Source organism: Alligator sinensis, unplaced genomic scaffold (genome assembly GCF_000455745.1).
Source record: "Alligator sinensis unplaced genomic scaffold, ASM45574v1 scaffold243_1, whole genome shotgun sequence".
Taxonomy (NCBI): Eukaryota; Metazoa; Chordata; order Crocodylia; family Alligatoridae; genus Alligator; species Alligator sinensis.
The window spans coordinates 385098-410280 of record NW_005841841.1 but is presented as its reverse complement, the minus strand read 5'-3'; the positions used below and the strand labels follow the sequence as shown (position 1 = coordinate 410280).

The 25183-nt window shown below is 40.8% G+C and overlaps 1 protein-coding gene across 1 annotated transcript in view; it reads right to left on the bottom strand.

Annotated features, from left to right (window-relative positions):
• The window catches only part of EFHC2 (EF-hand domain containing 2), a 99292-nt gene that overhangs the window by 65033 nt on the left and 9076 nt on the right, over positions 1 to 25183 (bottom strand). Inside the window, exons 2-5 of the mRNA XM_025205326.1 lie at positions 24998 to 25183; positions 14465 to 14615; positions 8801 to 9024; positions 2004 to 2255 (exon numbers count right to left, since the gene is read on the bottom strand). The exon at positions 24998 to 25183 is cut by the window's right edge and continues 1 nt beyond it. Of these exons, the coding sequence (XP_025061111.1) occupies positions 2004 to 2255; positions 8801 to 9024; positions 14465 to 14615; positions 24998 to 25183 (813 nt within the window). The remainder of the gene's footprint in view (positions 1 to 2003; positions 2256 to 8800; positions 9025 to 14464; positions 14616 to 24997) is intronic.

Genomic DNA, 25183 nt, shown 5'->3' with positions numbered 1-25183 from the left:
GTGATTTGGATACAAAAGGCAGAAGGGAGGAAGGAAAGAATGGGGAGGGAGGCAATGCTGGGAGAAGCAAAAAATAAAGCAGTAAATCCATAGGAACAAAGGGGTCATAAAAGCTAATTCAGGTAATGGGAGGAAAAATCCATGGTCTCTGTTTAAACCATACTGAACACAATCCAGTCTATGGATGATTTCTTGTTCCACAAGTTCCCATTCAAATTGTTGTTTAACAGTTTGCTGCCTAAGAACAGCCACCCTCAGGTCAGTGATGGAATATCCAGGAAGGTCAAAGCGTTCTGCCACAGGCCTTGTCTTTCTGGTTCTGATGTCACATTGGCGTTCATTCATTCTGACACATAGGGATCACACCGTCTGTCCAATGTAAACAGCAGAGGGGCACTGTAAGCAGGTGATGTCATATATACATTAGTAGAGGTGCTGGTGAATGAACCTTGGATGTTATAATCCATGCTATTCTGTCCAGTGATGATGTAGTCTGTGGGCTGGGACCTGTCTCTCCCCTGCAGCTCTTTCCAAGTCCCCTGCCCTGTATCAGGGAGCTGGGGCCTGGAGCTGCCTGCTGCCGGGGCAGGGGGACTTTGTCCCTGCCCTGGCAGCAGGCAACCCCCCTGGGAGCAGGGTGCAATGTCCCAGCCCCACCAAGAGACGGCTGTGTCCTGGCCCAGTGCTCCCTGCCAGCCCCTGGACTAGCACCCAGGGGGGCCTTAGAGCTCCCCCTGGTGGTGACAGGGGCCCACTGCAGGACCCCAGGAAATGGGAGCAGTTTGATGCCATTAGCAGAAAATCTGCTCCCACTTCCCTGCACATGTAGACACCTACCTGGGAACCTTTACTCACAAGTAGTTTACTTTTGAGTAAATTACTTGCACATCAGTTGCACATGTAGACACATCCAGTATCTGATGAAGGGAGTTTGAGCTAATAAAATCTTATGCTATATATATCTCTAATTTAGTTCGTTGATACGATGCAAATCTTCTGCCTGACTTCAGACTAACACAGCTAACTACCTTTATCTCACTAACGTCCATTGACTAAGATGATAACATAGCATCTACCCACACAGGACTGATTGGAATATCAGGCTCTCGGACTGTCAGCTCCTCCAGCCTGAGTTTTGATTTTTTTGGTTTTGTTTTTCAATTGGTCTGCAAAGCATCATGCACATGCACATCTGTGGCCTCAAAGAATTAAGGAAAAATTTTAGCATCACATGCAAAAAAGAGGGAAAAAAAAATCACCTGTGTGTTAGTACAGCCTTAGGCTGATATAATCCTAGCCATCAGTAAACTGATGTAAAACAGGAGTATCACAGTGGTGAATTGGGCTGACTGGTTTCCACTCACATTATTATATAAATTATGGCAGCCCAAAGGTAATTAGTAGAGCCTCTCTAAAGGCATGATCTAATGTCCACTGACATCAGTGAAATTACTCCCTTTGCCTTCAATTTGTTTTAAATCACTTAATCTAAGAATTCAGTTTTAAACAATCATATTATAATTGTTAGAAACAATTCATATTTCTGACCCATGCAACTGGACTTCTCCAAAAGAGCTGGGAGGAAATCATATGGTCAACTTCTGGATCCGTAGCAATTTTATATTTGTTTAACAACACTGGTTTCTATCAGTTTATACTAATTTATGTAGGACTGTAGGGCCATATTCAGACTTTTCCAGTTTTTGCTGTACTGATATAGGGAAAAGAAAATTGATGGAAGCTTTTAGCTCCCTCTTATCTGAATCTTTTTTTTTTTTTATTTTGAGTATAACATGCCCAGACTTCACTATTTATATAATTTCTCCAGTTGTTACATCAATCAATGTGTATGTAAAAACAAATCACAAAATTATGGTTATTCTTGGTACTTTTGACAGAGCACTGTAAGGAACATTATATTCCTAAGCACCTTCCACAGACCGCATTTAAGCTTTCTTAGTCAACAAAAGATCTCAAACTAAGTTGCATTTTTCGTTCTTCACCTTCGGTAGCTTATTTCTTTTGAGAAAAAGTGGAACAGCATCTTGGCCCGAGTTCGCTGATAGCACTTCTTTTGTTTCAACAGTATCGTCAGCCAAAAAATAGTGTAGAATAAGTTCTCGTGGCACCCCAAACATGGACTCAGTGTCATCCCATGTACAGTAAAAGCGTAAGACATGCCCATCATGCTCTAGAAACTGTCTCAGAGTGTCGAAGCACTCGTAAGGGCGTAAGGGCTTCATACTATCTGCAATCTGCAGGAGAAATAAAAGGAGGGTTGGATTCTTTTTAATTACTTATTCTTAACTCCAGAAAAAAATCAATATAGTATATATATAAACATGTTCTCAGATTAAAGGATTTCCAATGATATCACACAGTTATGACAAATCAACCACAATATGGACACCATTGCCAAAGAACATTTTTAAAAGAAGTTATATTCTCAGAATACTTTTGAAAGCAGAAATTACTTTTAGACTGAATCCTTGTTTCTCCTGCTGGAACACGTCTTTCAGATCAGAAAATTGTCACATCCTTATTAATAACATATGGCTAAAGCTTCATTAAATTGCCTCTGGTACTCACATGGCTGCCTCATAATAATTTCACCCTCCCCGATTTCCTTGAAGATACTTCATATCAGTAATTGATGGTGAAGAAAGGTTGACTGCTTCATACTTACTGTATTTTCTTGCATACAGATGCCCCCAAATAAGACATATACCATGTTTCAGAAGGCAGAACACATTAGCATATTAACATAAAAAGAAGCAAGGGGTTTTGGTAATATGTTATTGCCACAGCACAGTTTTATCATGGCTGAATATTCCCAGGTACATGCAAGAGGGTTGGACTCCTGTTCTCAGTGGCCATGTCTACACAATCAACAGACTGCACAGTTGTTACTGTGCATTAATTTAGTACTTTCATAAACAAGTACTAAATGACTGCGCTGTAGCCAGCATTACTGAGCAGTACTGTCCCTATGCTTTTTTTCCAACACTGCTGCATAGTAGCAATGAGTTGGATTAAGTGATTCATTGCTACTGTGCAGTAGTGTCTCGTGTAGACACACTCAGTGTCACTCACCTTCTACCTCAAGCTTCAAAGCTCAAGCTTTAACCCTGTCATAGCTGCAGATGAACTGGTGTCCCCATGCCTCCAATCCAACATAGAAATCAACTTCCCTGCTTAAATTCAGCACAGAAATCAGCTTCCTCCTTTAAATCATGCACCTCAGTTTTGGATGGCTAATTTTTTGAGAAGGAACATAAGGTATGCAAATAACTATGGTAATATTTTTATCTTAACAGAATTATTTAAAATGAGGTATATAGTCCTTTTAGCTTCCAGCAATTGCTATAAGCTGTATCAAAGGAAAAATATATCTCAGTTAACATCACATCTGACAGGTTATAGTTTGCAGTCATGGGAGAACACTCCAGAATGGGAAGTGTTCTGTTAAATCCAATCCAAAGTTTTAGACCTTATTCAAGATTATATTTATGTGCTTGTTTAATTTTAGGCATGTTCCAAAATGTTCTGAAAGGGGATACTTACCTAAATCAAGAAGGTTAATTATTCAAAGCTGGATTAAAAGATGGTAGAATGTTCTTTTTACTTTGCAAAAATTAAACAGTTGCTTTAAAAATACAAAGCGTATTCAAAAGAGATGGTACAAACCAAGTTGTCTGAACTGAAAGAAATGTTGAGAGGGGACTTGCATGTGCTGGCTTCCTTTTGTGTTTCAGTGGGCATGTCTACATGAGACACTAACTGCACAGTAGCTTAATAACACTGCACAGTAGCATGCCAGGCAAAAACTGTGCTAATACACTACTTCACAGTAAGCATCACTACGAACTCATGCACCACTGCTACTGTGAAGTAACGCAAATTAGTTGATTTAATACTTAGTTATCCAAATACTAAATTTAATGTGCAGTAACTACAGTCCATTAATGAACATGTAGACACGCCCAGTGAGTTTATCAGGTTTATTCCATTTCTAAAACAAATGTGTAAATCAAGATACAAAGCCACTGGGTCAGATGAGGACATGTTCTCTCACCTTACAAATATAATGGGCTAACAGGCCAATCTTTCTTAAGAATTTTTTTTCTAGAGACAACTTGAAAATTTAAACCAAATTCTGCTGATCAGTGGTGATACTGATATTTGTCTACATTTTAATTCTAGCCACTGGAGTCCCCTGTGGTTCAGAGGTAGAATCCATGTCTGCCACACAGGAGACTCAGGTTTGATTTCCGTACACTTATACAACTACAACCATAGAGGTATCAAATGTCTGGACTCAGTCTGGCTTCTGCATTCTGTCTCAAATGGCCTAAAGGGGGGATGTAAGGTCTGAGCACCCTCCACTCCTCCATACTCCTGCATATGCATATGTGTTGAAGGCCTGGGTGACCTTTCACACATATACCATGATCTGGAAGGATCGATGGTCACCAAAACCAAAACCATCAAATTCTAGCCAATCACACTACATGTTGATATTTACCATGGCACTACTGGGCCTTCTTTTCCAAATCCTGAAAGATTTTGTGACTAAATGAAACAAAGAAAGAGGTCCATCTACATGGCTGTGATCTGGGCAACTGCAGAGATGTATCTAAGATTCTTGCTACACAAATGCTACACACATTTTTCATCACCAAGCCAGGCGCAGCTTGGTGAATTCAGACTGGTGGGGCAGGTGGAGCATCCCATGGGAGCGAGAGCGGGGTGGTTTGCAGCCAGCCAGCAGCAGCGGGGGGGGAGGGTTGCAACCAGCTGGGAGCAGAGGGAGTTTGCAGCCTCCCCGCTACTGGCCAGAGTGCCCGGATGGCTGAAACTCCCTCCCCCGCCCCTCCCCACCCCAATTCCTGGCCGGCTGCAAAACCCCAACTCCTGTGGGATGCTTCACCCACTCCACCAATCAGAATTCACCAGCCATGCCTGCACCAAGCTTCTTCTCCTACTTATTTCATTGTTGTTCTTTTTCTGCCTCCTCCTGATTTAAACCTTCTTACCTGGTAAACAGAAGATGAACCTTTCTCAAAGTAGTCTTGAGCAGTCCAAACATAATAAAGCAAGCGATTTGCTGTTCACAAACTAGTCACAGGAAATTAAATCACAAAACCACCTAGAATTTGCTCTTACTGGGTGCATCTACACATGCACATTTACCGCGTAGTAACTGAAATTACTGCGCAGTATGGGCACGTGTCTACATGTGCACACCCATACTGCGCAGTAAGTATGGTGATTTACACTGACTTGAGTGCAAATTTGATACCTGCATCATGCAGGTATCAAATTTATGCCTGATTAGTTACTGCACAGTAATGCATGTGTAGACCGATTAGGTACTGCGCAGTAATGCCTTACTGTACAGTAACACTGTGTGTGTGGACTGACTTGGGACTAACTTTAGTCCCAAGTCAGTCCACACACAGCATTAATGCACTTTAATACCTGCACATGTAGATGCCAGACTATTCCCGCTTACCTTGCAGTAACATACTGTGCAGTAAATTTAAGCCCGCGAAAATGCACGTGTAGACATGCCCAATGTACCTATATTTTCTAACAACTGAACTACTAGCATTAAAACAGAAACTTCATTTTCTTTTTTCACATTATTTCTTACCTGTCTCCTCCTTTGAGTACATTGGTTATATGCCATCATAAAAGGACTTTTTAATAAGAGTCATGAACAAGTATTCAGGCAGGTCACTGATATCATATAATGACTTGTCAACACTAGGATAAATAATTCTGCATTTGTAAACACTGTAAGATTAAGACAAAGGCACCTTAGGGACATTCCTAAGGTCCTGCCTTCTACAGTATGAAGATCACTTCAAAATTTCAGCTTTTAATTAGGAATGGGGACACCAAAGCCCTGCAGTTATGTAGAAAAAGCTTGAGAGCACAGACAAAGTATAACTGATGCTGAGCTCTCCACTAGTGACTATGAACAGCCAAAAATAACCTTCTGTGCGGGCCGGGAGCGGTCCGAGGCCCTTTTTTCGCGCGGCGGGCTGTGACCAGCAGCCTGGACACGCTGGGTCAGGGAAGGCAGGCGGCACGCTAGAATTAGGCACGGGCGCTTAATGGTTGATTTAAGATTTTTTACTTACACCGTAGATGGTCGTGGTGCAGGCTGGAAAACTTCCAGGAAAACTTCGCTTAAGTCCCAGTTTAAGGACTCGGACAGAGCTCTGGATTCACCCACACGAAGTTTGCTAGGCTCCGTGGAACTTGCGCGCAGGGAAGGGTACGTCGAGGGATTAGGCGGTGATGGGGAGAGGCGAGAGGCTGATCAGACCCCTGTAGCCTTCTTGATATACACGCTGGGTCCAATAGGCTCCGCAGCGCCTAGAGATCTTCACGAGACGTGAAGTCTCCTCCTCCTGATGTTCGTGGAGTCCTCCAACTTGGGCAGAAAACACTCAAGCCTTTTATACGGCTAGCAAACCAATCGCTAGCCGCCACGTAGGAATAATTTAGAACTGACCAATAGTGGGGCACGAATCTGAATACAAATGGCGGGAACTCCTTGCAACGTGCATTTCTGTGTTGCAAAGAAAAAATGCACCCTGCAAAGAAAGCTACAAGTGGCGGGAAATAATTCAGCAGTGCCGAAGCGCACACAAACAAAAATCACACCCTTGGGTTGTGACACCTTCAAGATATGCAAAATGCCCCATGCATCTCAACAGGGCATTTTCCATTTTTACTGACAAGAAGGAGCCTCAACAAGAGAAAGATGAGAGAGGCAGGCAAATATGTGGGGTCCATATTAATTGGTATTTCCTTGGCAGCTGGTAGGAACTCTGACAACTGGCTCACCTCTCCCATTGGGGAAATGATAAACATAGCCCCCTCGCCTTTCTCACTCCCCATCTTTCTCCTTCCACCATCCCCAAAACCAATGCTTACCAAGAAGGGAAAGGAAAAGGGGAAAGACAATGTGGCCCCCCAAAAGTAAAGCAGGGAAAACTACAATTCCCACTACTGCAATTCCTACTACTCTTCCTTGAAATTTTGGGAAAAGGAGTGGAGACATCTACAAAGTGTTCAGAGCTGATAGGTGATAGATGTGTATGTCTACATGAAAGAAGCAAGGATTTCTTAGGACGGTATCTTTTACTGGACCAACTGCATAGGTGGGATAGAGTTAGGCAAGCTTTCGAATGCAAGACTTCCTCTATGAGGTCTACTTGTCTACATGCAAGAGAATATGCATAGGTTAAAATGAGTGCTGGAAGTACATGAAAGAGAGGGTGTCTCAGGCAAGGTTGAGATATAAGAATCTGTTTTTATACATGTAACGGTGTAACATTATACATGTATCTCATGTATATATTTGAAGGTAAATGGGACCAGAGATGAATGATGACATAGCAAGAGGCCCAAACAAAAAAAGTCTACTGAGAGCTACAGATGTGCTTGAACTACAGTCCCAAATAAATCTGCCTTTAAAAGTACATATTAGCACTAAAAGAACGAAGGGTTTTCTTGGTAATATATTTTATTCAATAGTCGGGAGGTATTTTAGACAAGCTTCTAGGCACAAAGTGACCTTCCTCAGGTATGGGAAAGAAGCAGAAACATTTATTAATTATGCATTAATGCTGAATGTATTAGTACAAATTGAGACCGAGCAGAAACAAAAGCAGATCATCTAATAGTTCTGAAGGTTTTCAACAACTGGCACTGAGAAATCCAGGGAAAAAAGAAGGGCAGGGGGAAAACTACTATTATGATGAGTTTGAATATAGGAGTAGACATTAGGTTAACCTGGCATTATGACCCCAGACTGCAGTTTAAGAAATGTTATTCCATCTAATTTAATTCCCTGTGTAATTTCAATTTGCTATACTTCCTGTCCTAAAAAGCTATCAACTAATGGGCAACCTTCAATAGTTTCCATGCAGAGGAAGAGAAATATCCATGGAGATCAAAATAGTTGTTATTTCTCCTTTACTTATTTTACATGGGATTTATGAGTTCCATTTGACATCTGTCAGGTGTCTTAATATTGCCAGCTAAAAGGCAGTAGAGAAGTGTAAATATTATACACATGCAATGCACTGCAATGCAATTTCTATTTTCACTGGATAATCTGAACAATAAATATTATCTTCCCAGTTCAAAGAACAACTATTCAAAGCATTTCATTTCATGCTTACACCATTTATTTTCACTGGCCCATCAACTATTATTTACAGATAAAAACAATCTATCAAAATTCACAGTAGCTACATGTCTTGTAAGTATTAGCAGTTAAGGTCTGCTGTGGTACACAAAGAATTGAAAAGAACAATGACTCTAATAAATCTGAACCATGCCATAGAGCTCTGAGAGTAAACCATGTTATGTAGATAGTAAATATAATATTGCACAAGAATGTAAATACAGAAGTTGAAGATAATTTCAATCCTTGGTTATTGTTTTTTCAGTAATAGATAAGAACAGTTTTATCAAACAAATACACATACAACAGAGATTACTTTCATTATTTCACAAGGAGCCTTCATCCTTGGTAATCCCCAAATATTTCCCATGTTTCAAAGCAGATCTATACTAAATGCAAGTTTTCTATTCTATTTTATAATTTTTTATAGTAATTACAAAATTAATTAATATATTTAATTTAATTAGTTTTCAATGCATTTTAATTTGTTTCAGAAGATCATATTATATATACATAAACATTACATATTAATTCAAACAAAAGATTTGTTGTTGTTGAAATCAGATTTTCACCATTACTGACTGGTCTCACCTTTTGCCGTTCCATAGTGTATGGGTCTTCTGGACGATATGCTGGAGGATTTAATCTTACTCCCAACTTCCTCAAAAAATTTTTTGTGAATTGATCACAATCTACAATTTTATATCTTCGCGAATAAAAGATGATGTCTGTGTTAATATTGAAATAGTCTATAGTATAGAACTGATCTTCATGAGGTGGTGGAAGTGGAATCCGATGGCGCCTGACAATAGTTCCTATTTAAAATATAATATTATAAAGATCACATTTCACATGAATCTAGGACATTGATATTATTTAATAAAGATGAAGAAGAACCTACATAAATATCAGAGATAGTGAAACAATTATTTCTTGTTCAGCAGAGGAATATAACACTGTAACAACACAATATAAAGCAGGATATTTTTTATTTAGAATACAAATACTGCAAATTTATCACCTTTCTATGGATTGAAAATCAGTTCCAGCTACTGAAGTCACCATTCACACCAATGTGAAGGTAAAAAAAAAAACATTTTCCAAAACCGGGGCCCACCAGAAGTTACTGGAATAGATTATCACCTGCAGAACCCAGGTCCTAGAATATACATAGGAATTCCCCTAAATTGGCATTCTGGAGCTGCTGACCATCCAAAGCCTCTGCTAAGAAGTTATAGCTGCTGCCCATATTTTTAGTGACCAGTAATTTTCTAAAAACAAAAAAAAAAACGAGACAGAAAAATTATACAACTAAATGGCAAAACGGTGATGAAAGTGATGGAGATGCCTCTACTGGCTGTGCAGTCCCCATCTGAGTCTGGCAGGTGCGCAGCAGGTCACTGCCAGACTGCTGCAGTGGGTAGAGGGTGCAGGGAACTCTCAGGGCTACTTCAGCACTCCAGCTGGCACAAGGGGTAGTGTCCCCAGGTACCAATTGGCTGGGCCCCAGAAGCTCCTGAGAGCAAGTAGCCCTGAGCTATTTGCCAGGGCAGCTTTTTGTACTGGTGGGGCCAGGACAGGGCAACTTTTTATACTGCTGGGGACAGCACAGGTGCTGGCCCTGGGCTCTAGCTCCCCCTGGCTGCAGATCCAGGAAGGGTTATTTTGCCCCAGGTGGCACAATTGCCCCACACCAAAGTGAATGTCTGGGCATGTGCACTGAGGCAAAAAGCCCTGACTCAAATTTGTACCGCTTCTATTTGAGCTGCTCCAAGTGCATATCCTTGCACATGTGGACATGCCCTACAGAGTAAAGAAAGAAGAGCAATTTCTCACTGGGCATGTCTACATGTGCAATTATTGTGACTAGTTTACTCTGGTTCAAATTGAGCCAGAGTATATTTAATCTCAAGGTCACCATCTACATGTGCTTTTAAGCACAGTAATTTACTGTGCTTCCAGATACCATTTGTATCTGATGGGACTATCTAGCAGTGCAGTAAATTAGTCTACTGCGGCCTATTAACCATGCATGTGTAGATGGTAATGCTTTACTGTGCAGCAAATTAGTCTACTGAGAAGTAAAATGTCTCATGTAGACATGCCCACTGCTACATAATATTTAGCTCTCCTCAGGAAAACTGCCTGAGCTATTAAGAATGTGGCTGTTGGGGAGGTGCCTTCATGTGAAGTTCATTAAGATGTCTGTTAAAAGAACAATGACTTGGAGTCAATCTTATTTCCTGAGGAACTCATCTATATTCCAGGGCTATATTCTTAGCCAAGAATCTCCTGGTGTCAAAAAAAACCTGCACACACAAAAAAAAAAAGCAGAGCAGCCCATGCAGAGGGGTAGCATTTGCCACTTAAAGCCAGAGCCTGGCCAGCCGGAGCCATGCTCTGGTTGCCCACCAGGCTCTGTGCAGCAGGATTGCTGCTGCTGCTGCAGCCCTAGGAGGCCCCCCGAACTGCAGGTAAGGCTGCTGGGGCCAGCCCAGTGCTGGCCCCAGCCTTCTCTACCTGACCCAGGGTAATCTGCTATGTGCCAGAGGGCACGTGGCACAGTCTGGGGACACAAGGTGTGCTGCTGCTAGTTTTCCCTGGGGAACCAAATATCCACACTTGTGTGGACGCAGCCTGTGTGTGCAATATTGCATCTCCATTAGTGAGATGTATTATGTTAGAAGATATATGAACTAGTGGCTGCAAATACTAATAATTAGTGCCTTGGATAGACAGGAACAGTTCAGAGTTACAACATGTTAACTGCCATTATCAGTGTTTGGGCCTCCTGTAGAGTTAACCACAACTAGCTCCCACCCATTTAAATACTGTCCTTGAACTCAGAAAGAGTTCACACATGATTGTTTACACACAATCATGTATAATTATCATGCTAGTTAAAATATATTAGTTTTCCAACACAATGAGTTTTCCCAGTGTAGATAAGGCCTCAGAATCAGAGAGTGGGCTTTCATTTAGCTTTTCATGGACCTTGTTACAGCTCACAATACACATACCATGTTTGTCCTGGGTAGACAAGATTTTCTTTACTAATGGAAAATGTGTTGTAGAAATAATGTCAACGGCACTGTTTGGTTTTTTTAGCTACTACTAAGCCTGATCCTCAAGTTAATTATGAATTTTATATTTTTGAGTTTGGGCTTTAATAATACTTGTTCAGCTCAAATTCAGTTTAAGAACTTTTTATTTTTTTTAATCATCACTCTTTCTGGAAAAGAACATTTTCCCATCAATAAATTTGCCAAAAGAACTTGTAACAAGAGGTTTCATACATCATCTGAGACAGATGTCACTTCATAGCATCCAAAAGACTCTTCCATTCTGATGCCTTTTTACTTTCCATTTCTGGTCAGCGGGTGCATCTACACAAGATGCTTAATGTAGATTAGACTAATTCTACTGCGCATTAGCATGGTTGGCAAAAACTCTGCTGATATGCTAGTGTGCAGGAGACTTAATCTAATGCACATTAATGTCACATAAAGCATTTATCTACACTAATGCGCAGAAGTGCTGATTACAGCACATTAAGTTTAGTACCTGTTATTACAGGTACTAAACTTAATATGCCGTAATTATGGCACATTAATGAATGTGTAGATGTGCCCAGTAGGGCCAGCTCTCTCCACTGTTATGGTCTTGTTTGAGGGAATTGGACTGCACCTTCTCTTCAGACTGTGGGGCTGGCCCTCATTTCTACTAAGCGCTAGCTTCAAACATCAAAATACATTTTTCTTCTCCCATAATTGATTACCCATGATCATGCTGAAGCCCAGAAGACAGGTAGTTAATATTAATATTATTATTATTATTATTATTAATAGAACTCCCTTGCCTGTATTTTTTGTTTTTTCTGCCTGAGTAAGTACAGTCTTATGGGAGACCTTTTAAATAGCAAAAAAACAGAGAAGGAACCCTTAGGGATAGACTATGATCTTATCAAATAAGGCTCATGGAACAAAGCAGGGAATACAATGTGTCAAATGTAGTCTTTGCTTCCGCCTACTTCACAGTTGAAGGAAGCAAGGCTGGCACTTTTCAACAATGTGGCACTGGGGAAATGCAAGGTGGGAAATTAGTGAGGTTCTGATTCTGCTCACTCCCAGCCCAAAAAAGGAGAGAGGGAGTCCAGCAGGCACTACACAAAAAGGGGGCTCCTTATATCTAATGACTCACCTGCATGAGCATGCAGCAAGGATCATGATCTGACCCTCAATAAATATAGAAGAATCTTGATTTTCCAAAGGTTTTGAGGGGCATCTTAATTTTCAGATAATAAGTGATTTAGCTGAGCCCAGGGAGATGTCTGCAAATTTACTTGTCTGACTGCACTTTGCTCTTCAACCAACCGGCCTTGGGACGCTAGCCAGCAGGCAGCTCCACTCTCCTTTTCAGCTGGCTGACCTTGGGGAAGCCAGCCAGCTGCTTAACTGTGCTCTGGATTGTTCACTGGAAGCTACAGTCAACCCACTGGGACATAAAAGACTTTTTGCTAACAGAGTGTCAGCTAGCCAGGGTTCAGTTAACTGGGGATTACAAAGCACATACTAGAACCACCATATCTTGCCTGACCCTGCACGTGGAGGGTTTCTATTATACTGTGCTATAATAAACACTCAGACTCTGGAGAAACGTAGGTGGAGTTTGTTATGCGTTTCCAAGATTATTGTCCTCTCCTTCACCCTGTGTCCCCATTTCTGTACTTAGTTCCTGTGTGTATTGATTATTTCAACATTTTTGCTTTTAGTCCAGGTTTCTCTGAAGTCAGTTCAAGTTAGTCTTTCAATTCCAGTGATTTAAATTTTTGCATTTAATTTCTTCATTTCGACAACATTGCTTCCAATATTTTTTTGTTCTACTCTGGGACTGGCATGCTCAAATTTTAGCAATGTATTTTCCAAAATTAAATCTGGTTTACAATATTTGTTCCTTTACAGCAGCCTCATTTACATTTTTTTTTCAAATTTACTTCCATGTACTGCAGTCAATTTCATAGAAATTGTCTAAAGTCTCTGCATCCACTTCTGGAGAAAGTGTACCTTCATCACTCCTTGGGGTTTTGATAATTGATAAGTATAGGTTTTATACTGTTCTCTTTTGTGACCTAATTCATTTAACTTTTGTAAACACATTATATGAGTTTAAAGTGTTTCTTTTTCTATTCCACCTTCCTTAGAGTCTGAACTCTGCACAAGACTTCATACCAGGTTCTTTTCCCAAGGAAGCCAACTACAACCACTGCTGAGAGCACAGCAAGTAATCTTCCAGCTTCCATTATTTCACTGTACCCACAGAATAACCCACTCACAAAAGAGCAGAGAGAGACTAATGAACACCTAAAAACCAGAAACCAAAAAATGGTTGCACCTGAAGGTCTAAGGCAGTGGTCAGCAACATTTTTAGGCTGCAGACCAAAGTAACACAGGGGCCACTTAACACCAGGAGAGGCAGCGTGTGAAATGCTGGGTTAAAAGAAAAGGATTCCTGGATTTTAGTCCTTTCTCTAACCCTCATTAAATGTATTTTTACAGATTATTAATAATTATATTAATATTATTAATTATTACCTACTGCTATGGGGAATGTAGTGATTAAGCAGCAAATATTTAATCCCGCCTCTATGTGAGACAGGATTACTTAGCTAGATGGCTTATCTTACGTTTGTATATTGATGTAAAACATACCAGAAGGACCACAAAATCCTCCAGAGGTTGAAAAGGCACAGTCATCCCCAGACTACCTGCTTACTTGGACTATTATCCTTTGCATATCTTTTTTTAAATGCTGGCAAACGCCCACAAATATCCAGAAGTAGTAGCTGCACTCCAGTTCTGATCCTGGACAGGCATTACATTTCTAAAAATTGCCAGTGTACAAGTGTTCATTTAGTTTCTCACAGAGGAAACATGCCCCATCTCTGAGAAAGATCTTTCACTTTGACTCTTGGCAGACCTACCCTATGTGAGTTTCTCTCGCTAGATTGAATGCCTGTACACTTCCACTTGATTCCTCTGTGATCGGAAGGAGTCAAGCAGTAGATTCTCCTGAGCCTTCCCAAGACCAGGGGACCCTGTGATCGGGAGGAGTTGAGCTGTCACTGTTCTCAGAGCCTTCCTCAGACGAAACAGACATATGCAGCCACTTTACATTTCCTTTTAGATGAACTAAGACTACAATGAAGAAAGGCTTAGAGGACTACAAAACAAAGGTAGGACTACTATAAATAGGTACCTTGTGGTATTCCACTATTTTTCACTTGAGGTTCTATCACTTGAATTGTATCATCTTCAAGGTAGAAGTATATTTTACAATGTCTTATTCTATACAGCTCCTGATTTTTGTCAGGCACTTCCTCCTCAAAATAGGCATCAAAAGACAATACCTATTAAAACAATAAAGAAAGAAATATAAAGGAGTAAAATTGTCACCCAAAGTGTTTGCAAAATATGTCAATAATGGAAAGCTGTATAGATTAAATTTTGAAAAATGAATGGATGTCAGAAGGCAGATTTATTTCACAGAAATATATGAATAGGAATCCACATAAAATCACATGAAGTCAGAATTCTTTGGTTGGCATTTTTATCTCCACACCATCTGAGTAGAGAAGAAAAGATAAAATAAATAAGTAAATCAAATGCAGAGCTATAAGCAGACTATTTGGAAAAATCTTCCGAATAAATTGTTTTGGATAGTAAAAAGAGCTGCCTGGGTTCAGAAGCAAATTTTAGAGTTCTATTAAAACAATAGATGAAAAGCAGTGTTTTGTGACATGAGTGTACTTTACCTCTGGGGTGAGAGGCGAGGTGCAAGCTGATTTATGGACAGCACCGAAGACTGTCACAGACAAATGTCATATCTTTCAGGTGCCATTTAGAACAGTACAAAATGATCGTGATAAACCTTACCTTGTTTTGTATTTCAATATGCATGCAAACCGTGCAGGAGAATAAAACTGTCGGTCCTCCTCAAGCAGAAACAAAGGAACCTCCCTCCCCTCTTGCTCTTTTGCAGCCCTGATAATCCTAGAAAAACCTGTGTAGGTGCAGAGCTTGGTTGTTCACTGTAACAGCATTCACCTTAGAAGACCCTGAGTTTTGCTCTTGACTATTGGCTTGTGATTTGTGCACCTAAATATAAGAACTACAATTGTACACCATTTACTGTCTTTATTCATAAAGGAAATTTTATGAAATTTTTATAATAGTATGAAGAGTATGTTAGGTGATATAGAGATAGGGAAAAAGTCTCTAAGGAAACTTGCACGAGATCTTTCCCATCACATCTTTCTCAAACAATTGCAAAGAATGCCCTACTTTCATCGGTGATATAAATAAAATGGGCAACTAAAAATAAAATTAGCTCTCTATTTGTTTGTGCTGTACATGTCCTCATAGGTGCCTGAAAGTGGTAAGCTTAGAAATCGTTGAAATATCTATATAAATTGCCAAGGTCTTGACATGACATGCAGGCCTGCGGCTGAACACTTTAACCTTCATGGGGTTCCCATCACTGACCTGAAGGTAGCTGTTCTCAGACAGCAAACTTTTAAAACTGATTTGAACAGGGAACTGTGTAACAAGAAATCATCCACAGACTTGATTCTGTTAAGTATGGTTTAAATAGGGACTATGGATTCTTATCCAGTTATCTGGATTAATTTTTGTGATTCAATTCCTACGGGTTTCTTGCTTGTCTGCTTGTTTCTCCCAGCACTGCCCCCATCCCCACTCTCCCCCTCTACCTATTCTCCTTCCCTTGCCCTTTGTATTCTAATTTTTCTCTCCTTATATTGTACCTTCTGCACGTCCTTTCACAGCATTTGATAAAGTGAGCTTTAGCTCATGAAAACTTGTGACACACACAGGTGCGTGTCTACACGAGATGCTTTACTGTGCAGTAGAGCTAATTACTGCACAGTAAGCATCTGCATCTACAAGTCCAGACACTTACTGTGTAGTAACTGGCTCTAATAATGACAGGGGGCACTGTCAAAAGACAATACCTACCTGAGAGCAGGGAGCAATGTGCCAGTCCCCGTCAGAAGACAGCTGTCTTCTGGCCTGGTGCTCCCTGCCAGCCCCTGGGCTAGAACCTAGGGGGAGCTTGGAGCTCCCCGTGGCTGCTGCAGGGGCCAGTGCAGGGCCAGCGAAGGCAGAAGCAGATTGCTGACATGAGCAGCAAATCTGCTCCCAAAACCCTACACATGTAGATGCTTGCCTGGGAGTGTTTACGCACGAGTAGTTTACTCATGAGTAAACTGCTCCCAGATCAAATGCACATGTACACACACACACACAAACACACCCCTTTGGTTAGTCTATAAGGTACAAATCTACCCTGACTTCTATGATATTTACCAGCCAATACTCTCCATTTGTTTAGCATTTCCATCTGAGAATCTCAGAGTACTCTCACATGTACTAACTATTTTTAACATGCATTTGTAATCATCTACGTTTTCTATATTTGGGGAAATTCAGACAGAGAAGAGCTAAGTTATTTGTCCAAGGTTATACAGGCAGTTCTGTAGCATCTCTCTCAGTTCCTAGTCTGGCTCCTCAACTAGCTATTCTTCCACCTCCCAGGAGAATTCAAGTACAGTAGAGCAGAATCTCCTTTTTTTTTTTACAGAAAGAGAATTCAAAATTTACTCAGCATGAATAAATCTTGATCAAGACCTGATCAGTTTTCAGCACTTAAAGAACATTACATGACAAGTACCTTCTGACTTCCAAAACCCCAATATAAAACAAAGCTTTTAGTTAATTTGTTTTGTTACTTTCTAAATGCTAACACTTGACTTTAAATCCAATGCCATTAGGAGTTAAACAAAGAACCTAGATATTATTCAACTCACAAAGAAATAGTAAAAAAATACAAGGCCAGAGTTTTCGAACTTGAAGACTTGCCTGCCTAACACTAGACACTTACAGAGTTCCCAAAACTTATAGATTTCAGTGCCAAAATGTTTGGCAGTATAGAATTTAGAGGGAGTTAGCCATATTAGTCTGAAGTCAGGCAGAAAGCAGGGTAGATGTACACATTATAAACTAAGTAAAGCAGATATATAGAGAATAAGCTTTCACAAGCAGAGGGCTTACTTCATCAGATCCTGTGAAGAGACTGAAGGAAGTAAAGTTGCTAAACTGATAACAGTGATTAAATAAAAAGGTCAGGGAAGAGGTGATGAAAAAGGGGGCAATGTTGAGAGAGGCAAAGCGAGTAGGAGAGACAAAAGAGCAGTTAACCCATTGAGGGACTAAGGCTTATAAAAAAACTAATCCAGGTAATGGGATAAGAATCTGTGGTCTTGGTTTAGACCATACTTAACACAATCAAGTCTGTGGATTATTTCTTATTCCACAATTTCCTATTCAAGTTCATAGATATTAGGGTTGGAAGGGACATCAGTAGATCATCAAGTCCGACCCCCTGCCCGAGCAGGAAAGAGCACTGGGGTCAGACGACCCCAGCCAGGTGCTTGTCCAGTTTCCTCTTAAAGACCTCCAAGGTAGGTATACTGGGGGGATGAGAGAACAGTTGTGGAGGAAGTAGACTTCAAGGTCAGTCATAGATACATTGGCATATAGAGGGCCCATACAGGTGCCCATGGCAGTGCCATTCATTTGTAAGTACTGTATAGGGAATCCCCAAATCTGAAATAGTTCTGTGTAAAAACAAAATGGGAGAGTACTTTGGAAACAGAAGTCATGTCCTCATTGGAGATAATGTTCTTTATGGTTTGTAATCTGTCCTCATGGGCGGGGGGGTTTGGTGTAGAGAGATGTAACACCCATGGTAGCTAATATGGTGTTAGCTGAAGCTTTTCAATGGAAGCTAGTTTCTTTAGGAAATTTATGGTATTTTTCAAACAGCTGGCAGCTCCCATAGCATGTGGAAATAAGACTGAGTCAACATAGCCAGAAACTCACTCCACGATGGTGCCAATGCCAGAGACAATGGAATGTCTTGGGTTGCCAGATTTGTGGATCTTGGTAATAAATAATAGTTGCTTGGCCAGGGGTCTTGGGAGGTGGAAGCATTAATTCTCTCCTATGTTTCCAGACATAGATTCTTTAAGAATTCGCCTACTTCCTTCCTGTATGTATACTGTTTTTCCATAGCAGTGGCATCCCCTTCATCAATCTGTTGTACGATGATATTAATGTTGTTTTTAAGGCTGAGTATGGCTCTCCAGTCTGCAAAACTGAGGTTGTAATGTGAGGTGTGCTGTTTTCTGGCAATCTATGAATGGCTGCAATCTACAGAGGCAGAAGCAGTTTATGTGCATGTCCAGAGTAGGGCTGTAGCCCTCAGATAGAGTCTAGGAGCTGTCCTTGTGCTGCATATGGTTCAGATGTCTGTAGTGGGTTGATCACTGTCTGGCACCTTATTGTGGAAATATTCCCTTAGTCTTAGGTTGCAGAAAAGGCTTTGAGGTCACCATACGGCTGTAACATATATTGAGTTGTGTAGTGGGACAGAAAGAAAGACCATGGGATAGTACAAACACTTAAGCTGGGCTGAGGGTGGTAGTGAACTCAACAGGAACAACCCTCACTTTAATCTTTATCAGCAACCTGACTCAACAATCAACTCCTTCAGATGACCTTGCTTAAGAGTTAACAAAACTGGGTGTGTTATAGTTCAGTGAACAAAAGTTCTACAGAATGCATTTGGAGAAAGATGAAAGATGCAGCACCAATATAATGGTGAGGGTTTATTATAGGCCACCAAATCAGGACAAAGAGATAGATGAGGCACTCTTCAAGGAGGTGAAAAATCTATCTAAAAGGTATTGGGATGGTACTGATGGAAGATTTCTATTTTCCAGACATATGCTGAACGAACAATACAGTCAAACATAAAACATTAAGCCAGTTCCTGACTTGTGTAGAGGACAACTTTCTGTTCCAGAAGGCTGAGGCTACATCTAAGGGATCATCTATCTTGAATCTTGCCCTGACCGACAGAGAAGAGTGGTGGAGGATGTAAAGGTGATGGGCAACTTGAGAAGAAGCAATCACAATATGATAGAATTCCAGATCCTGAGAAAAGGAAAGCACAAGGTCAGCAAAACTAGTATGCTAGATTTCAAAAAAGCAGATTTCACCCAGGTCAAGAAGTTAATAAGCCTAGTGCCCTGGAAAGGCAGGCTGAAGGATAAAGGTATCCAGGAGGGATGGGAGCTTCCAGAGGGAAGCTCAACAAGAAACTGTTCTAACATAATGCAAGCACCGTGGCAAGAGATCAGTGCAGCTGCACAAGGAGCTTCCTGGATGCCTCAAATGCAAAAGAAAAGCAGACAGACAATGGAAAAATGGGCAGATCACTAAGAAAGCGCACCAGGAAATAGCAAGAACAGACAGGGACAAAATCAGGAAGGCAAAGATAAAAAAGACTGAGCTACACTTGGCAAGGGAGGTTAAAGACAAGAAGAGGTGCTATAAGTATGTTGGCCAGAAAAGAAAGACCAAGGAAGCTGTGGGTCCAGCTGCCAGGGACAACTTTTGACAGAAGGCAGAACTACTCAATAGGTACTTTGCCTCAGTCTTCACTAAAAAACACTAAGCTGCAGCCAGCCACCTAAAAAGGATTAAGAGAACAAGCTGAGGGATGACATAATAAAAGAGACAGTCAAAGAGCTTGGAAAAGAACTTTTCTCTCGCTGCAGAGAGTAGGATGCAGACCAATGGCTTGATGTTGCTGCAAAGTAATTTTAGATTGGATATCAGAAAAAATGTCTTCAGTGTTTGACCAGTAAGGCAATGGAATAGACTGCATAGGGAAGTTGTGGACTCTCCATCACTGGAATTGTTCAAGAAGAGGTTGGGCAGCCAGAGGTTGGGAATGATCTAGGCATAGATCTATGTTCTACTATAGATATTTCCTAGGGCTGTGCGAAGCATCGGTCCCTGATTCAATCTGGCGGAGATTCAGCTCAATTTGGTGGCCAAATCTCCAAATCCAAATCAAATCAGAGGACCCTTTAATCTCTCCGAATCAATTCAGAACCCTCCAAATTGATTCGGAGAGATTTGAACAGATTTGGCGATTCAGACGTAGACGCAGCTTTAAATGTTTTTTCTACATACCTCTAGGTAGCAGGGGCTCTGAATGTTGTGATGCTGGGGCAGATGCAGCATCCCACAGAAGCATGGGGGGGTCCCAGCGTGCTTGGCAGCAGACCCAGAAGTGGACTAGAAGCACTTCTGGGTCCACCAGGGAGCGTGCCGAGGGGCCCCCGCACCCCCCCGGCTCGGCGACTGGTGCCTCCTGCGTCTGGGGAGGGGGGCACCCAGGGAACCCCTGTGGCCGACTGCCGGGCCGGGAGGGTGTGGGTCCTCAAGTACACTCCCCGGCAGACCCAGAAGTGGACCAGAAGTACTTCTGGTCCACTGCCAAGCACGCTGGAGAACACCCCATGCTCCTGTGAGACGCTCCATCTGCCCCAGCATCACAGCAATCATGAGCTGCGCTGCTACCTCAAGGTATGTAGAAAAAACTTTTAAAGCTGGGCCTGTGTCTGAATCGCTGATTCACTGAATCAGCACTAAATCATCAGATTCGGATTTGGCTGAATCACATAGTCCTTAGCTTTTCCCTTGCAGCTGTCTGAGACAGTATGGGTGCTAGTCAGCCCATCTCCTGCAACCACCTAGCTCAGGAACTCCTTTCCCTGCACCCTGCAGAGCCAGACTGCCCTCCTAACTCCCACACCTTGGCTTATGTGCCCCAGAGCTCCACCGCTTCCTGTATGTTGGCTCTTCAGCTACACCTAGTGGTTTCTGTTCTGGCTTCTAATCAGCCTTCCCCACCTGCTGCAGCTTGGTTCAGCTGCCTCTCCTTGGCCTAATGAACCTAGGCTGTTCCTGCCTACACTCTCCCAGGGTCTATAACAGAACCCAGCCTTGGGGTCTGTTTTTGTCTTGGGGCTGGTTGTTGTAGCCATTGACCCCAGCAGGCTACAAAAGTCTGGCTCCCCCTTTGATTGTAGCTAACAGGGTAGGGGTTACAGATTTGTATAGGATGATTTGGATAGCCATGATCCTGCCTCAGGTAGGGGATTGAACTAGATGGCTATGGAGGTCCCTTTCAGCCCTGCTTCTCTATGATTCCATAATACTCCTTACTCTACTGCTCCTTAGTCTACTGCAGTCACAAGCAGTCTTAGTCTCTATGCCTATTTCCCTATCTGAGGAAAGTAATGTCTGCAATCACTTTAAAATGCCTTCAGGTACATGCTAATTAAGTGTACTATACAATTATTTCTTATTTTAATTTTGACAATTTAATGTATGCCAGCAAAGACAACTGGGGGAAATGACTAGGCAGTTGACTTGTCTGAAACTGGCCTCTCAGAACATAGATAGTTATTTGCTACAGTATCTCATGGATATGAGGGGTATTAATGTCCCAATCCTGCACAGGAATCCATGCAGCCAGATTCTCTCATCCCAAAGAGACTATTACTTTCAACTGGATGGAGTCCTGAGATAGAGTCCATCTATATCTATGCAAGATCAGATCCTAAATAATTAATTTTATGTACAAGCATACATTTTTGGTTTGCCTTGTTAAAAGAGCTGGACCATTTAAGCTTTGCTTTGTTCTACAGGCTTAATTCCTCTTACATCTGTGAATATGCTCATTGCAAGACAGAAATATAGGCAATTGCTAAATCATCAATTTTGATCACACAAAATTATTCAGAAATGTTTTGGAAGAAAAAAGGAGATGATCTCTGTCATCTTTTAATTTAAAGCAAGTTAATTTTAGGAAAAAATCAAAACCAATTATTCTTGAGAATATAAAAAGTGTAGGATGATAAATCAAGCAACTCATTTCTTTTATGTAATATTCAAAGTTTTAAAATATGTTGGTATTCAATCTATCAAAATGACAGACACAATAGCTAGGTAAAATGGTTTAAAACACAATAGCTATAAAATGAATCACATATCTGCTGTTGCAGTGTGAAACGCATACTCAATACCCCCTTATGTTGTTATACCTACTAAATAGGATGCAATTGCAGAATACATAATGTACTGTGCTTGTCGAATGTGTTTTACAAGTAACAGAAACAGAAATATATCATTAGTAATACACAAACTAAAGATCATAAAGACATACAACAAGATTTTTAACTTAACAAGGGGTGAACCCTGGATAGAAATCCAAGCCTTTTGAGGTCAATCCAAAGCTCCTGAACTTTTGGGGTTTGTTTCCACTATTTTGAAAAATATAAACAGCTGCCTTATGGATAGCATATTCAGGTGTGAAAATGTGCCCTCTGCCTTTAGATGAAATTGACAGAAGATATATAAAAAACCCAACAATGAAAAGGAACTGAAATTAAACAAGTTCTTTGAGGCACTATGGAATAAGTATTTGATTTGGTCTATCTGACAGCACAGTTTAACGGAGAAATAATGAAACATTTTCAAGTACGGGACATCTCATTTGTGAATTCTTAACTATTAAGAGATTAAATTTTAGCATGCTTCCTACTAAATGTACAAAACAGTAAAAACCCATTTCTTCCTTTCTAAATTGATTAAATGAAGTACAACACATTCCCTACTTCCAAAGTTAACTCTATTATGGCAGAAGAAAAAAACCACTCTAACAAGGAGAAATGGGTAAGAACGCCAAATTAAATGAAAAATTAAAATATTCAACTCATGTTTAATGTGTCTATTTTGCTGTCACAAACTTGAAAAATGTCAGTATAAACTCTTTATATTAGATACAGTGCAATATGCGGTTTATAACCTTATTGTGTAAGACTGGGACACACCCCTACAAAAAATGTACATGTGTGTAGTTCCAGTACAGCCAATTGGCCTACCAACAGCTGTAAAGTTAAGCACACAGATAAGTGTTTGCAAGAATGAGGCCTTTGTGCTTCATTACCAGCCAAAGGCACCAACGAACCTTTATGCACATTAGATAACATTGTTATGTGAGGAAAACTACTTCCTTCAAAAGGATTGTGAATTTTGTGCATATTTGCAGGATCAAACCATACATGAATTTATCACTGATATTGGCTAACCATAAGGTAACTCAATATCCATCACACTATGTTACTTACATGACTTTTTTATTATTAAGCAGAAATTAGGGTGTAGATATTTTCCCAAAATATTTAAATACCACAATCATTGCACAGAAATATTGCAGGGCAACATTCATTTTAAATAGTAAAATTTAAAATACTACAAAATGAAATGGTTGGGGGGGGGAGGGTTGGGGGGGTTCCCTTTCCAGGTTGATGGTTTTTTGCTTAGATATAAAATATCAGTAAGTGGAACTTACTATGATTTTAGATATCTGAAGTGATGGAAAAACATGGAAAAACTTGAGAAAGTCCAGAAAAGAGCCACCCATATGATCAGACTTGCAAGGCAGACCATATGAAGAGAAGCTGAGGGGCTTGGGCCTCTCCAGCCTAAGAAAGAGAAGGCTGAGAGGGGACCTGGTAGCAGCTTACCACTACGTTAAGGGCTTGGTGAACAACTGTTCACCAGGGCATCTTTGGGGAAAACCAGGAGTAATGGCCACAACTCCTGGAAGACCACTTCAGGCTCAACTCTAGGAAAAACTTCCTCATAGTCAGGGTGTCTAGACGGTGGAATAAACTCCCCCCAGAGGTGGTGCAATTAATCACCTACCCGGGAAATCTTCAAGAGGATACTGGACGGTCACCTTATTGGGGTCACCTGACCCCAGTTGTCTTTCCTGCCTGGTGCAGGGGGGCTGGACCCAAAGGTCTTACGAGGTCCCTTCCAGTCCCTTACAATCTATGAATCTATGGCAAAGAGCAACACAACTCAAACCACCAGTCATCATTATTACCAATTTTTTTCACATACAACATGCACATTTTTCCCTGAAAACCATCTGCTGGAAACTGAAGTGTGCATTATATGTAAGAAATATGGTAAAACTAGTTTCTGCCACCTAAAAGGAAAAGGTAAAATAAAATCTTCAAATGATCCACAGGGAGTAGAACAATGAACAGGTGTGGCTCCTGATACTCATGTACTTACTACAAGGAAATACTTTTTATTTCATTTGCTCTTCCAAAGATCAAGGTCCATATCTTACTCCAGGGCATACTGTATGTTCCTTGCCTTTCCAATGTCCTTGTGACAAGGTATTTAGCAGAATTCACAGATTTGTTGGAATCTGACAGGCTGCACTGTGAGCACTTCTGTTATAGCCTCAAACTTGCAACCTCTGAGCTGTCAACCATGCACCATAGCACCTGTGCTGCCTCAGCCTGTACTGTAGCTGAGTAAAACATGGTATTTGATAACTTACCAGTGTGAAAGATATCACTACTTTCATAAAAATGAAAATAAGAATAAGTTAAATGCTTGCACAGGGATTGATCCATCCAGGCCCTTCCACCCACATAGTTTCCTAGTAAAGTCAACTGGACTTTGCAATGGTATTCAGGTCTAAGATGGGTAGATTCCTTTGTAGGCTCAGACCCTATGGCCCAGGACTGTGATAATTTCTTGTTCCACCAAAATTTCATAGTTTTGAAACATGTATGACATGGTAAACATCAGCATTGATCAACCTACTAACAAGTGTTATTTATTTCTATATACAAAACATGTTCACTTTATTTGGGAGGTCTTTTTAAACAAAAGAATCTTAACAGCTATTTGACTGGCTGGATTTCAGTACCCCTTTGTGGTACAAAGTATCCCACTTTTGAAAAAGAGCTAGTTTACTACGTACCTGTTTATCAAATGCTACCCATGAAGGAGCATCACTTCCTACACCTCTGGGAAACACGCTGTATTTAGGTTTCAGCTTCTGTCCAAGCAGAGGTTCTCCTCCTATTCCAGGTTTATCTTCTCCCAACAGCATAGAAACGTTATTGCAATAACCCCAGTGTTGAGATTTGTGAAACTTTTCTTTCCC